The 15,823-nt window shown below is 36.2% G+C and overlaps 1 protein-coding gene across 7 annotated transcripts in view; it reads left to right on the top strand.

The window, feature by feature from the left end:
* ABCC9 (ATP binding cassette subfamily C member 9) overlaps nucleotides 1–15,823 on the top strand; it is a 154,468-nt gene that overhangs the window by 96,055 nt on the left and 42,590 nt on the right. For all 7 annotated transcript variants that reach the window (XM_066354625.1, XM_066354608.1, XM_066354662.1 and 4 more), the window contains 3 exons: nucleotides 1,421–1,569; nucleotides 1,779–1,848; nucleotides 4,198–4,355. In XM_066354625.1, the coding sequence (XP_066210722.1) occupies nucleotides 1,421–1,569; nucleotides 1,779–1,848; nucleotides 4,198–4,355 (377 nt within the window). The remainder of the gene's footprint in view (nucleotides 1–1,420; nucleotides 1,570–1,778; nucleotides 1,849–4,197; nucleotides 4,356–15,823) is intronic.

The raw sequence follows: 15,823 nt of genomic DNA on the forward strand, positions 1-15,823 counted from the left end.
GGGTTCTGTGTTTAACCCTTTGAGTAGTACAAATGTTCATGTACATCCTTGTGCTTCCTGACCATCCAGAGTATGATTGATTTAAAAAATGTTTAAGGCAACATTAAAAAAGGCAAATATATGTTCTCTTTGTTTCCATAAATTGGTTATCAAATAAACATGATTTTAAGTTAATAAAACTGTAACTGGAACTAATTTCCTTTAAAAAACAAACAAACAAACAAAAAAAAAAACTCACTCCTGGGGGTCAGTGAGCATGAAAAAAACTCAATACTCAATCATCAAGGAAAAGTTGAGAATAATACAGTGTGTCCGTAAAGTCATGGTGCACTTTTGACCGGTCACAGGAACGCAACAAAAGATGATAAAATGTGAAATCTGCACCAAATAAAAGGAAAACCCTCCCAGTTTCTGCAGGATGATGTGGCAGCATGTGCGCATGCGCAGATGATGACATAACACCGTGTATACAGCGGAGCAGCCCATGACCATGCCAGTTGAGATATAGATGGTACAGAGGAAAGTTCAGTGTGTTCTGTGGCTTGCTAAATTAGAATCCATGACCAAAGTGCAACGTGAATATTGGCACGTTTATAATGAAGCGCCATCACATAGGAATAACATTACTCGGTGGGATAAGCAGCTGAAGGAAACCGGCAGTTTGGAGGAGAAACCCCATTCTGGTAGGCCATCAGTCAGTGACGAGTCTGTAGCTACCTAAGGAGCCCTAAAAAATCTATGCGTGAGCCCACATCAAACTGCACTGAATAGGTATGAATAGGTAGTGATACCTTTTTTATCTAGTTTGCTAATAGCCCCAATGTCTTAGGACTTTTGTAGTGATTCAATAAGTTCATTAGAACAGAACCTGTCAAAGTGGGATCTGTGATCATCACTTTTGTTTTTAAAGTTTATCATAAGAAACATCTAAAGATAATGTTTGGATTTGTATTCAAGGGAATTACATACATATGATGTGTGTGTGTGTGTGTGTGTGTGTGCACACCTGTGTCTGTGTCTGTGTGTAACATACACAAGGAACTTTTGTTGTTGTTCTGATGGTATTAAGTTGTTGACTTCCTATACCAGTGAATTAGCTGTTCATTCTGATATTAGGCATAGAAAGAATTGATGCTGCAATATAGAAATTCAAGAATATTTCAAACTTGAAAATAGACTCCATGCTTCATCTGTCCCTAGGAAAACATAAAAGAGAGTGGAGGAAGCAAGTAGGGACTTGGGTTTTGGATTATGGTGGGGATTTTGCCCAAGACTCAAAAACTGTGCTCCTTCAACTGTCCAAACTGATGCAATATAATGAAGTTGCCAACATTATCTGACTTTGATATTTGGTGTTCTAGTAAGAAAAAAAACTCAATTGATAATTTCACATGTGTTTCTTGTGCTGGTTGCTTCTTAGACCTACTATGTGGCTGGATTTAGCATCCTCTGTGGAGCAGGGATTTTCCTCTGCCTTGTTACATCTCTCACTGTAGAATGGATGGGTCTCACAGCTGCCAAAAATCTTCACCATAATCTCCTTAATAAGATAATTCTTGGACCAATAAGGTAAAAAGTAATTATTTTTTTACTCCCACATACAAAATCTGCATGCATTTTTAAGTTTAAGTGAAATGTAGCATTTTAAAGAATTTATTCAGTACTTGAGCAAATGAATAAGGACCTTCTCATTTTCATGACTCCAAGATGTCTGTTTGCAGTGCTCAAGTTCCAAATAATATAGTATTATTATATGTTTTAATCTGTTTGTTGCCTAGATTCTTTGATACCACACCCCTGGGACTGATTCTCAATCGCTTTTCAGCTGATACCAACATCATTGATCAGGTGAGTGCCTGAATTAGTTCCAAGTTCAGAATAAATTTATTGGTGTAAGCTAAATAACATTTTGAGATAAAACATGATTTCTCTTAACAATACAGGATTTCTAAAACTTAAATGAAAGCTTGTTTACATTCATATTAATATTACATGCATAAATGATTTCTAGAATAAATCTTTAAGAAAAACTTTAACTCAAAATAATTTGTGCACGTAGAAGAGACTACATTAAATAAATAGAAATAGCAAAGACTAAACTAATATTTAAATTTTTTATTATGAAAAGGAATGATTTTGATCAGTTTATCTCCATTGACAGTTAAGTTCTTAAAAATTCAGTCTCCCAGAAATAAAGAATGTAATGCCAGGCTGTATTAAATGTCTTACTTTTATTAGATGAGCTCTTGAATGAGAGAAGCTTTACATGGTCTGATCTTTTAGCATAACCAGTTTAGATCCTTAGGCCTCTAAAAGTTTGTCCCTAAATTAAAGACCTCAAACTCTCAACTTAGATAATTTCAAGAACAGACCTCTTAGGATGACTGAGAAAAGAGTTGATCAAATTCAGCCTTTTCCTTTTCTGAATTTCCAGACTACCTTTAGAAACATGTAAATTACCCTCAATTTAGAAAAAGAATGCTTGATGGATATAGCTGATTAAAAAGCATGCCAAAAAATTTTGGTGTTCTCATGACATTGGTATCAGGTCACATTGTATCTAAAAAACTTCATAAAGAATATATATTAGAAAAAAAACAGACAAAACAGTCCTTGTTTTGAAGATGAAATGATTGCCGCCTTGAGAGTTCAAAACAATGAGTACAATACAGAACCAATTAAGAAGTTCAACAGAATATCTGTATAATATGTATAAAAAAGTAATTTTTTCCTACACCAATTAAGTGAAAAATAAATTCCATATATAAAAACAACTGAAACTGTCAAGATAGAAATAAAACTAACATAAAGAAAAGAGATTTTTTAGATACCCCCAAAATGCTATTAAATTTAAACACTCTGGTGATCACAGAAAACAACTAGGTCAAAAAAATAAAATAGAAAATTCAAGAACACCAGCATAAATAGAGATTTAGGACAGGTTAAATGTGGTACTAAATCAGTAAGAAAAGGATTACTTTTTTCAATAATAATGTTGGGACAATGAACTAACTATAGAATACAGAGCAAATACATATGGAATAAAAATGGCTCTATAAAAACAGAATTGTATAATAAAATTGGTAGAGTAAATGTAGTTTTAGAATTTGGGGGTGGCAAATTTTTTAAAATAAGACTCAAAACTCAGAATCAATAAGGGAAAGGCCAACAGAAATGACTGTATAATGTTTTAAACTTCTATTCAACTAAAAGCATCAATGACAAATTTAAAATATAATAGATTAACTGGGAAAAAAAACTGGTATCATTGATAAAGAAAGAGGTTAAACATCCATAATAAATAAAGAGCATCTAAAGATGAATAAGGAAGATAAACCATTCAATCAAAAACATGCAAAGGATATGAACAAGAAATTACAGAAAATTAATTTAAATGTCTTACAGGAGAATAGCTCGATACATTTTTAATACTATATAGCCGTTAAAAAATAGATTTGGCCCTGGCCGGTTGGCTCAGTGGTAGAGCGTCGGCCTGGCGTGCAGAAGTCCTGGGTTCGATTCCCGGCCAAGGCACACAGGAGAAGCGCCCATATGCTTCTCCACCCCTCCCCCTCTCCTTCCTCTCTGCCTCTCTCTTCCCCTCCCGCAGCCGAGGCTCCATGGGAGCAAAGATGGCCCGGGCGCTGGGGATGGCTCCTTGGCCTCGGCCCCAGGCACTGGAGTGGCTCTGGTCGCGGCAGAGCATCGCCCCCTGGTGGGCAGAGCATCGCCCCCTGGTGGGCGTGCCGGGTGGATCCCGGTCGGGCGCATGTGGGAGTCTGTCTGTCTCTCCCCATTTCTAGCTTCAGAAAAATACAAAAAAAAAAAAAATAGATTTGTGTGTAGTGGCATGGCAAAACTTCCAGTCTATCTTGTTCAATAAAAGAAAACAAGCATATGGACAAATAAGTTTTATAGTATGGTGCTATTTATATAAAGTCCTCAGTATAGACTGGTAGGTAAGTAACAACTGAGCAATGATACATTGAAAGATAGATGGATAAATACACTAAACTGCAGAAAGTGAGTGAAGTTGGAGTGAAGAATTGGTTACAATGAAAATGTTTATATACTACTTCTGTAACTAACTGTATAATAATGTCACATTAATATAAAATAAATGAGTGTTATTTTGCATTGGAACCGATGTGTATGCGAACTAAAATGTTTTCCTTTCAATCTACCTTTATAATATAGCACATCCCTCCAACTTTGGAATCTCTCACTCGCTCAACACTGCTCTGCCTGTCTGCCATTGGCATGATATCTTACGCTACCCGTGTGTTCCTGGCTGCTATTGTGCCTCTTGGGGTTGCCTTTTATTTTATCCAGAAATACTTCCGAGTGGCTTCTAAGTAAGTAAAACAATGTTCTCTTCAGTGTCAAAGCCTCTATATTTGATTTTCTGTGATCTAGACTTGCTGTAGTATTTTTCAAGATAAGATACAAAGTTTAGAAATGCAACCTATTTTTAGCATGATCAAACTTATCCAGACATTGGAGATCTATTATAATTGTTGCTGTAACTGGTTGTCCAAACCTTACGTAGCCCCGGACACATGTTAACATGTGGATTGATCAATTGAGTTTGAGTCCACAGACTCAAAGTTTTTATCCCATGGTCCTTTTACTGAGCATGACATTAACAAAAAACTTAAGAAATCCAACATAGTCCCAAAGGATAGTGATTTAATATTACTATAATCTCAAATGGGAGGGGGAAAGTAAGATAATTTAAAATGTTTAAAATATATTCTGTAAAAAAAGTCCAATACAAATGAAAAAAGATTAAAGATAAAATAGAGTGAAGACTATAAAAGTAAATAATCTTGAGTGCTGTAACTTTAAGAGATCGGAAATTTTCAGATTGGATCATTTAACATGCACTTGAGTGTCCAGCCAAATAAAAAAAAAAGATAGCCATGGATCTTAAATTATTCTATTAATATAAGATTTGTCATTTGCTGAGATGTTGAATTCCTAAATGAAATATAGTACCAGTTGTTTTGAAATTTCCTGTTTAACTTTGAAGCCCTGCTATAAATAGTACAGTAAATGTTATATCATTTCAATAATCACATTATTTCAAGAAACATTTATTAAACATTTACTGAGTTGCAAATAATTGTGTGAGCCTTGGGACCATATCATTTCAATAATCACATTATTTCAAGAAACATTTATTAAACATTTACTGAGTTGCAAATAATTGTGTGAGCCTTGGGACAGCTGAAGAGATTGACATAACAAGAACCTGTTATGAAATAGTTTCTTGGGAAGATAAAACATTAAATATTAGAGTGGGAAGGAAGACATTGAGTTTATTCAGCAAACTAAAAATATTTAATAAGACTTGAAGCAAGAAAGTGTAAGAAAAAATCAGGGAAGGTAACAAGAAGAGACAAGAATATAGTTGGGAACCTCTGAATGTATCATAAAACATTTATTGTTTTTAATTAATTAAGTAATTAATTTTTTGACAGAGACAAAGAGAGTCAGAGAGAGATTCAGATAGGGACAGACAGACAGGAAGGGAGAGAGATGAGAAGTATCAATTCTTTGTTGCATACCTTAGTTGTTCAATGATAGCTTTCTCATAAGTGCCTTGACTACAGCAGAGGGAGTGACCCCTTGCTCAAGCCAGTGACCTTGGGCTCAAACCAGCATCCTTGGGCTTCAAGTCAGCGACCTTTGGGCTCAAGCTAGTCACCATGGGGTCATGTCTATGATCCCACGCTCAAGCCAGCAACTCCACACTCAAGCTGGTGAGCCTGTATTCAAGCCGGATGAGCCCGTGCTTAAACTGGCAACCTCGGGGTTTTGAACCTGGATCCTCTGCATTCCAGTCCGATGCTCTGTCCACTGAACCACAGCCTGGTCTGGCATAAAACATTTCTTACTGTAAAAAATATAGTTTCTCCCTCAGGGCTATGAGTTAGGGTCCTTCAGATGTTAAGGATCTATATTAAATCTAGAATGTGTTTTCATCCCCAGCTTCACCCCTTTTTCTTATAGTAAATTAGGACCTAAAGAGAGAGGCTAGTCAGTAAATTCACTCTTTCATTTTCTCTGTTGTTTTTGCTCATGCTACTTTGATGGAGGGACAAAATGTTTAATTACTTCATTTTTGAGGGCTGTTTCCAAATCTCTCCTTGCTTTCTCACCACTAAATTCAAGTCATGACTTACTTCAACCACATATTTATCTGGGCTTATTTTTTCCCCTTAGAAATACAAATTGAGTGCAACTTCTAGGCAAAAGGTCCGAGTCCACTAATTTGAATTGTGAATTTGGTTCATTTTAAGTGGGAATAATCTGTTAGCAGTGGTAGTGACTAAGATACAGAAGAAATAATTATTATTAAAGAATTAACATTGATAATGGATTATAAACCATTCTTATTTTAAGTCCTCTGATAGCTAACAAATATGACCACATGATTTTAAGTCTCACAGACAAAAACACTTTGGAGGTGTTGAGGCTCTGCAGGACTGTTGAAAAGCTCCAGCGGCAGCGTAACAGACAATTTTGTAAACACCCAGGAAATTCAAATAGGGGAAGTGCTACAGGAAATGCCACAGAATATTGAACGTTTAAAATCATAAATCTAATGTGTAGTTAGCCCTGTGGTACCTCCTTACAAGAATACAAAATCAAACTAGTATCTCCTTCATTCACAAAATGCAGTTCTATAAACAAATGTTCCTCCTTCCTAGTTTTTTTCCCTTCATTGCTTATCTCATTGTAGTGACCACCTGTTGCTTGTGTCAGAATTACAAACAGCCACTTAGTTTTGTTTAAAAACAACAGACTATTCACATTCCTTTATATTTAATTCTCCTCCCCTCACCTGCAGTTTCTGAAGTGAGTAAATCCAGTTTAGAAACTCAAAAAAGACTTTGCATTTGTTTGTGGGACTAAACATGAACGGACAGCCGAGAATGACACAAATTAATTGCTAAAGATTGAGTAACAGTTCATTTGACTCTGGCAGGTGAATGTCAATGCTGCTACTTTAATTCCCTCCATCCCAGAGACCTAGCAATAAAGGGACTGAAAAAAAAAGTGAGGAATGTTATGAAACATGTGGTGTAACTCTTAGCCTATCTTGTAAACATGCTATGTGATTTAAAGAAAAGTTACCAGGAGTTTTCATCCTTATGAAAAGGTCAAATTCAGTCATTTGTGTGTGTGTGTGTTTTTTTCTTGAGAAGCAGGAAGACAGAGAGACAGACTCCCACATGCACCCTGACCAGTATCCACCCAGCAAGCTCCCTATGGGGCAATGCTCTGCCCATCTGGGGCCATTGCTCCATTTCTCGGCAACCAAGCTATTATAGCACCTGAGACGAGGCCATGGAGCCATCCTCAGAGCCTGGGACCAACTTGCTCAAACCGAGCCATAGCTGTGGGAGAGGAAGAGAGAGATAGAGAGAGAGAAGAGAAAAGGACAGGAGTGAAGAAGCAGATGGTCGCTTCTCTTGTGTGCCCTGACCAGGAATCAAACCCAGGACATCCGCACACCAGGCCAATGCTCTACCTCTGAGCCAACTGACCAGGGCCAAATTCAGTCATTTCTTCACCAAACATTTATTGAATGCCAAATATAGCTATATAGATTTAGATGCTTCACATATACAAATACATGTATATGCATGTGTGGATATATATATAAAACTTTTATTCAAAGCATAGAAGTTCCATGAAGGCAAGGATTCAATCTCATTGTGGCCAAAGCTAAACTCATCTTTTTTCTTCATTGTTTTTTTGTTTGTTTGTTTGTTTTTCTCCCAAATATCTTGCTTCTGGGTCCCCTACCCTGGTAATTGTACCACCGTCGTCCAAGTCTGCTAAGCAATAATCAAGCCATGTTTGATTCTTCTTATTAACCCTGCTACAACTAATTGATTATATCAGTTACGAATGCTGCTTCTAACAAATGAATTTACAGTCCCCTGCCTACTTTAAATCTAACCAGCATCACACTAATTCAGAACTTATAAATATCTCATATAGATTACCTAACTCAGTCATTCTCTTTCTTCCTTTACCCTGTCTCCCAAATTCTGTTGCTTAAGCACAGGTCTGAACATTTTATTTCTAGTCATCCATGGTTTTTCCTGCCTACCCAAGACTCTCTACAGTCTAGTCCCACCCAATTTTTATACAGCCTTTTTCATCTACAACATCCCACACAATTCTGGGCACCAGCCAGACAGGACTTGTCAAGTTCTTTAGTCTTCTGTGCTTGCAATTCTGTTCCCTTACCTGGAATGTACTATTTGTACATTCTGTTTGGTTGAGCCCTCCTTATGCTTAAGGTTTGATCTAAATTACACCTCCTGAAAAATAAAATATTACCCATCTCCTATGTATAAATTAATTGGTCATTCCTCTGTGTCCCTGTATGTGTTTACTTTGGCCGTTATACAAAGCTGTTATTATTGTATGACATCATTACGTTCAGCTTGGACCCATATTTATTTATTTATTTATTTATTTATTTATATAAATTTTTATTAATTTTAATGGGGTGACATCAATAAATCAGGGTACATATGTTCAAAGAAAACATGTCCAGGTTATCTTGTAATTCAATTATGTTGCATACCAATCACCCAAAGTCAGATTGTCCTCTGTCACCTTCTATCTAGTTTTCTTTGTGTCCCTCCCCCTCTCCCTCCTTCTCCTCCCCCCCCCCCACCATAACCACCACACTCTTCTCCATGTCTCTTAGTCTCGGTTTTATGTCCCACCTATGTATGGAATCATGCAGTTCTTGGTTTTTTCTGATTTACTTATTTCACTCCATATAATGTTATCAAGATCAAACCATTTTGTTGTAAATGATCCGATGTCATCATTTCTTATGGCTGAGTAGTATTCCATAGTGTATATGTGCCACATCTTCTTTATCTAGTCATCTATTGAAGGGCTTTTTGGTTGTTTCCATGTCCTGGCCACTGTGAACAATGCTGCAATGAACATGGGGCTGCATGTGTCTTTATGTATCAATGTTTCTGAGTTTTGGGGGTATATACCCAGTTTGCTGGGTCATAAGGTAGTTCTATTTCCAGTTTTTTGAGGAACCACCATACTTTCTTCCATAATGGTTGTACTACTTTACATTCCCACCAACAGTGGATGAGGGTTCCTTTTTCTCCACAGCCTCTCCAACATTTGCTATTACCTGTCTTGTTGAAAATGGCTAATCTAACAGGTGTGAGGTGGTATCTCATTGTAGTTTTGATTTGCATTACTCTAATCACTAATGAAGCTGAGCATCTTTTCATATATCTGTTGGCCATTTGTATTTCTTCCTGGGAGAAGTGTCTGTTCATGTCCTCTTCCCATTTTTTTATTGGGTTGTTTATTTGTTTGTTGTTGAGTTTTATGAGTTCTTTGTATATTTTGGATATTAGGCCCTTATCTGAGCTGTTGTTTGAAAATATCATTTCCCATTTAGTTGGCTGTCTGTTTATTTTGTTGTCAGTTTCTCTTGCTGAGCAAAAACTTCTTAGTCTGATGTAGTCCCATTCATTTATCTTTGCCTTCACTTCTCTTACCTTTGGAGTCAAATTCATAAAACGCTCTTTAAAACCAAGGTCCATGAGTATAGTACCTATGTCTTCTTCTATGTACTTTATTGTTTCAGGTCTTATATTTATGTCTTTGATCCATTTTGATTTAATGTTAGTACAAGGGGACAAACTATAGTCCAGTTTCATTCTTTTGCATGTGGCTTTCCAGTTTCCACAGCATCATTTATTGAAGAGCCCTTCTTATCTCCATTGTGTGTTGTTGGCCCTTTTATCAAAAATTATTTGACCATATATTTTATTTCTGATTTTATTTCTGGACTTTCTATTCTGTTTCATTGGTCTGAGTGTCTATTTTTCTGCCAATGCCATGCTGTTTTAATTGTTGTGGCTCTAAAATATAGTTTGAAGTCAGCTATTGAATGCCCCCAGCTTCATTCTTTTTCCTTGGGATTGCTTTGGCTATTCGGGGGTTTTTATAGTTCTATATAAATCTGATGATTTTATGTTCCATTTCTTTAAAAAATGTCATGGGAATTTTGATGGGAATTGCATTAAATTTGTATATTGCTTTGGGTAGTATGGCTATTTTGATTATATTTATTCTTCCTATCCAAGAACAAGGAATATTTTTCCATCTCATTGTATCTTTTTCAATTTCCCTTAACAATGCTTTGTAGTTTCCATTATATAAGTCCATTACATTCTTTGTTATGTTTATTCTTCAGTATTTTTTGTTGTTGTTGTTGTTGCAATTGTGAAGGGAATTATTTTTTTGAGTTCAGTTTCTAATGTTTCACTGTTAGCATATAGAAAGGCTATGGACTTTTGTATATTAATTTTGTATCCTGTGACCTTACTGTATTGGTTTATTGTTTCTGGTAATCTTTTTGTGGAGTCTCTGGGGTTTTCAATGTATAGGATCATATCATCTGCAAAAAGTGATACCTTTACTTATTTTACAATATGGATGCCTTTTATTTTTTTATCTTGTCTGATTGCTTTGGCCAGAACTTCTAGCACCACGTTAAATAAGAGTGGAGAGAGTGGACAACCCTGTCTTGTTCCTGATTTAAGGAGGAAAGTCCTCAGTTTTATGCCATTTAATATGATGTTAGCTGATGGTTTATCATATATGGCCTTAATCATCTTTATCATGTTGAGATATTTTCCTTCTATGCCCATTTTGTTGAGTGTCTTAAACAGAAAGTTGTGTTGTATTTTTTTTTTTTTTTACAGAGACAGAGAGTGAGTCAGAGAGAGGGATAGACAGGGACAGACAGACAGGAAGGGCGAGAGATGAAAAGCATCAATCATTACTTTTTCATTGCGCATTGCAACACCTTAGTTGTTCATTGATTGCTTTCTCATACGTGCCTTGACCATGGGCCTTTGGCAGACTAAGTAACCCCTTGCTGGAGCCAGTAACCATGGGTTCAAGCTGGTGGGCTTATTTTTTGCTCAAACCAGATGAGCCTGCGCTCAAGCTGGCGACCTTGGGGTCTCGAACCTGGATCCTTTGCATTCCAGTCCGATGCTTTATCCACTGCGCCACTGCTTGGTCAGGCAAGTTGTGTTGTATTTTATCGAATGCCTTTTCTGCATCTGTTGATAAGATCATGTGGTTTTTGTTCTTTGTTTTGATGATATGGTGTATTACATTAACTGTTTTACGTATGTTGAACCATCTTTGAGATTCTGAGATGAATCCCACTTGATCATGATGTATTATTGTTTAATATGTTGTTGTATTCAATTTGCTAGTATTTTGTTTAATATTTTAGCATCTGTATTCATTAGAGATATTGTTCTGTAGTTTTCTTTTTTTGTGTCGTCCTTGCCAGGTTTCAGTATGAGGGTTATGTTGGCCTCATAAAAAGTGTTTGGAAGTATTGCTTCTTCTTCGATTTTTCGGAAAACTTTGAGTAGAGTAGGAACCAAGTTTTCTTTGAATGTTTGATAGAATTCACTAGTATAACCATCTGGGCCTGGACTTTTATTTTGGGGAGGTTTTTAATAGTTTTCTCTATTTCCTCCCTGCTAATTGGTCCGTTCAGACGTTCTGCTTCTTCATGACTCAGTCTAGGAAGGTTGTATTATTCTAAGAATTTATCTATTTCTTCTAGATTGTTGAATTTAGTGGCATATAGTTTTTTGTAGTATTCTATAATAATTCGTTGTATATCTATGATGTCTGTGGTGATTTCTCCACTTTCACTTTGGATTTTGTTTATGTGAGTCATTTCTCTTTTTTCCTTGGTGAGTTTTGCCAAGGGTTTGTCAATTTTGTTGATCTTTTCAAAGAACCAGCTCCTTGTTTTATTAATTTTTTCTATAGTTTTTCTGTTCTCTATTTCATTTATTTCTGCTCTTCTGCTCTGATTTTTATTATTTCCTTTCTTCGGCTGGTTTTGGGTTGTCTTTGTTCTTCTTTTTCTAGTTCCTTAAGGTGGGAAGTTAAGTGGTTCACTTGGGCTCTCTCTTGTTTGTTCATATATGCCTGAAGTGATACGAACTTCCCTCTTATCACTGCTTTTGCTGCATACCAGAGATTCTAATATGCCGTATTGTCATTTTCATTTGTCTGTATATATCTTTTGACCTCTGTGCTTATTTCTTCTTTGACCCAGTCATTTTTTAAAAGTATGTTGTTTAGTTTCCACAGTTTTGTGGGGTTTTTTCCTCTTTTTTGCAGTTGAATTCTAGTATCAAGGCTTTATGATCAGAAAATATGCTTGGTGCATTTTTGATTTTTCTGAATTTGCTGATGTTATTTTTGTGGCCCAGCATATGGTCAATTCTTGAGAATGTTCCATGTACACTAGAGAAAAATGTATACTCTGTCGCTTTGGGATGAAGTGTCCTGTAGATGTCTATCATATCCAGGTGTTCTAGTATTTCGTTTAAGGCCACTATATCTTTATTGATTCTCGGTTTGGATGACCGATCTAGAGCCGTCAGCGGAGTATTGAGGTCTCCAATTATGATTGTGTTTTTGGCAGTTTTTGTTTTTAGGTCAATAAGTAGCTGTTTTATATATTACGGTGTTCCTTGGTTTGGTGCATATATATTAAGAATTGTTATGTCTTCTTGATTCAGCGTCCCCTTAATCATTATGAAATGACCATTTTTGTCTCTGAGTACTTTTGCTGTCTTGTAGTCAGCATTATTAGATATGAGTATTGCTACACCTGCTTTTTTTGTATGTTATTTGCTTGGAGTATTGTTTTCCAGCCTTTCACTTTGAATTTGTTTTTATCCTTGTAGCTTAGATGTGTTTCTTGTAGGCAGCATACAGTTGGATTTTCTTTTTTAATCCATTCTGCTACTCTGTGTCTTTTTATTGGCGAGTTTAATCCATTTCAATTTAGTGTAATTTTTGACACTTGTGGGTTCCCTATTGCCATTTTATAAATTGCTTTCTGTTAGTTTTGTGTCTTGTTTGATTCTTCTCTTTCGTTTTTCTATCATTTGTTTTTGTTTGTTTGTATTCCATACTTCTTTCCTCTGTTGTTACCTTTTTTAAGTCATTTGCTTCTGTGGTGATTTTTTTCAAGGGTGGTTACCATTAAGTAATGAATGGGGTACCTACTATGTTCATTGTAGTACACTATCTTATGAGTGCTTCTGCACTCCATTGTTTTTTGCTACTATTAATTTCTGTCCTCTCCCCATTTTTATTTGTTTTTGTTGTCACAGTTTAAATTTGGTTTTATTGTGTTCTTGGTGGAGCTTTTACTTGTGATTTTGTTGTTTTGTTCTTTGTATCTGGTTGGAAAACCCCCTTTAGTATTTCCTGGAGTGGGGGTTTTCTGATGATAAATTCCCTCATCTTTTTTGTATCTGTGAATGTTTTTATTTCTCCTTTGTATTTGAAGGATAGCTTTGTATTTGAAAGTGGCTGAAAGTTCCTTTCAGGACTTTAAATATTGGGGTCCACTCTCTTCTAGCTTGTAGAGTTTCTGCTGAGAAATCCAATGATAATCTAATAGGCCTTCCTTTATATGTTGTATTCTTCTTTTCCCTGGCTGCCTTGAGAATTTTTTCTTTGTTGTTGGTTTGTGCCAATTTCATTATGATGTGCCTTGGAGTAGGTTTGTTGGGGTTAAGAAAACTCAGAGTTCTGTTTGCTTCTTGAATTTGAGACTTTAGTTCTTTCCAAAGGCTTGGGAAGTTCTCGTCTATTATTTGTTTGAATATGTTCTCCATTTCATTTTCTCTTTCCTCTCCCTCTGATATACTTATTATTCTTATGTTAGTCTTTTTGATGGAGTCAGACAATTCCTAATAGGCAGGGGTCCCCAAACTTTTTACACAGGGGGCCAGTTCACTGTCCCTCAGACCGTTAGAGGGCCAGACTATAAAAAAACTATGGACAAATCCCTATGCACACTGCACATATCTTATTTTAAAGTAAAAAAAAAAAAAAATGAGAACAAATACAATATTTAAAATAAAGAACAAGTAAATTTAAATCAACAAACTGACTAGTATTTCCATGGGAACTAGGCTCCTCTCACTGACCACCAATGAAAGAGGTGCCCCTTCCAGAAGTGCAGTGGGGGCCAGATAAATGGCCTCAGGGGGCCGCATGTGGCCCGCGGGCCATAGTTTGAGGACCCCTGCTATAGGGCTTTCTCATTTTTTTTAATTTTTGAGTCTCTCTTCTTCTCTCTGTTGTGCGTCAAGTTGCTTGTCTTCTATGTCACTAATCCTACCTTCTATCTGGCCTGTTCTAGTAGCTAAGCTTGTTACCTCATTTTTCAGTTTATGAATTGAGTTTTTTATCTCTGTTTGATTTGTTTTTATAGTTTCAATTTCCTTGGTAATATATTCTTTGTGTTCATTGAGTTGTTTTCTGAGCTCCTTAAATTGCCTTTCTCTGTTTTCTTGTACATCTCTGAGTATTTTTATGCTATTTTAAATTCTCTGTCATTTAGCTCCAAGGTTTCAAATATATTAATTTTTTTCTCCATAGATTTTTCCTCATCTATCTGTGCTACATCTCTGTCTTTTGTATCCATGATATTCGATTTCCTTTTCCATAATGGCATCTGAGGGTGGTTTTGTTGATAGTATTAATGAGAATTAATAAAGAATAAAAGTAAAAAAAAGAAAAAATGGAAAGAAAAAAAAGAAAAATTATTTCCCTTTTTTTTCTTCTCTCCTCTCCTCCTTGAGAAAATATTGTGATGAACTGTGAATTATATTGTGCTATGGAACAAAAACTACCTATAATGGAGGGCCTGAGTTGGGGAGAAATGATAACGTTCCAAAAAAGGAGGTAGGGACCCACAAAATGTAAAAAAGGAAAAAATTTGGGTCAAGAATAAAATAATTTGCTTGTAAGTGATGGTTGACTAAAGATATAATGAGAAGGATAAGAGGGAAACAGGATAAAGGAAAAAAATTACTATTGTATTAAGTGGAGCAAAAACTAGTTAGAATGGAGAGCCAGGGTTGGAGGGAATGCTAATGAGTTAAAAAGTGAAGTCAAAAGCACCCAAAATGCCACAAAGAAAAAAATTTGAGTCCCAAATAAAATAATTTGTTCATGATATGGATTGAATGAGAGGAAAAGTAAAAGAGAAAAGAAGAAACTAATAGAAAAGGAGAAAAAAAGGGGAAAAGAAAAAAGAACAAAAAGAGAGAGAGAGAGAGTTAAGGGTTTTGGAGTGTAACCCTCATAGAGAGAAAGGAAGAAGAAAAGAAAGAAAATGGGAGATGTAACACTTATGGGTAGTGTAGTTCAAGAAGGGGAAAGAATAAGATGGGCAGAGAATAAACAGACCAAGGTGGAGGAGAAAAAAAAATAAAGACAAGAAGATGAAAGAAACAAAAAAAAAATGGAAAAAGTTATAAAGTCTGTGGATTTTTCTTGATTTTAAGAGGTTATCTTCTTGCTTTTCCTTTCCTCTCCCTCACTCTGCCCCTGCGGCACGCTTAGGTAGAAATTTGCAGTTGATAAGTCTCTATGGCAATGTCATATATTAGGCTTCAGTCTCGTTGGTAGTCAAGGCTTGTTAGCATTTTCAGGCTCCAACAATGAGAGAGTCCATTTTCTCAGAGCCTCTCTCCTAGTTTCTCCTTCCTGAATTAGCAGCTTGATGATCCAGCTATGAGGTTGCTGCTGCCTCTGCCTGGAGAATAAGAGGCTCAAAGAGCTGGAAAATCCCCACTCTGCACAGGACTCTGGGTAAGGCTTTCTCAGTCAGAGCTGCCAGCATAATCAGGTGGGGCTGGGAGCCAATTGCTCTCAAGGTGCCTTTTTAGAGCCTCCAGGC

Source organism: Saccopteryx leptura, chromosome 1, assembly GCF_036850995.1.
Source record: "Saccopteryx leptura isolate mSacLep1 chromosome 1, mSacLep1_pri_phased_curated, whole genome shotgun sequence".
Lineage (NCBI taxonomy): Eukaryota > Metazoa > Chordata > Mammalia > Chiroptera > Emballonuridae > Saccopteryx > Saccopteryx leptura.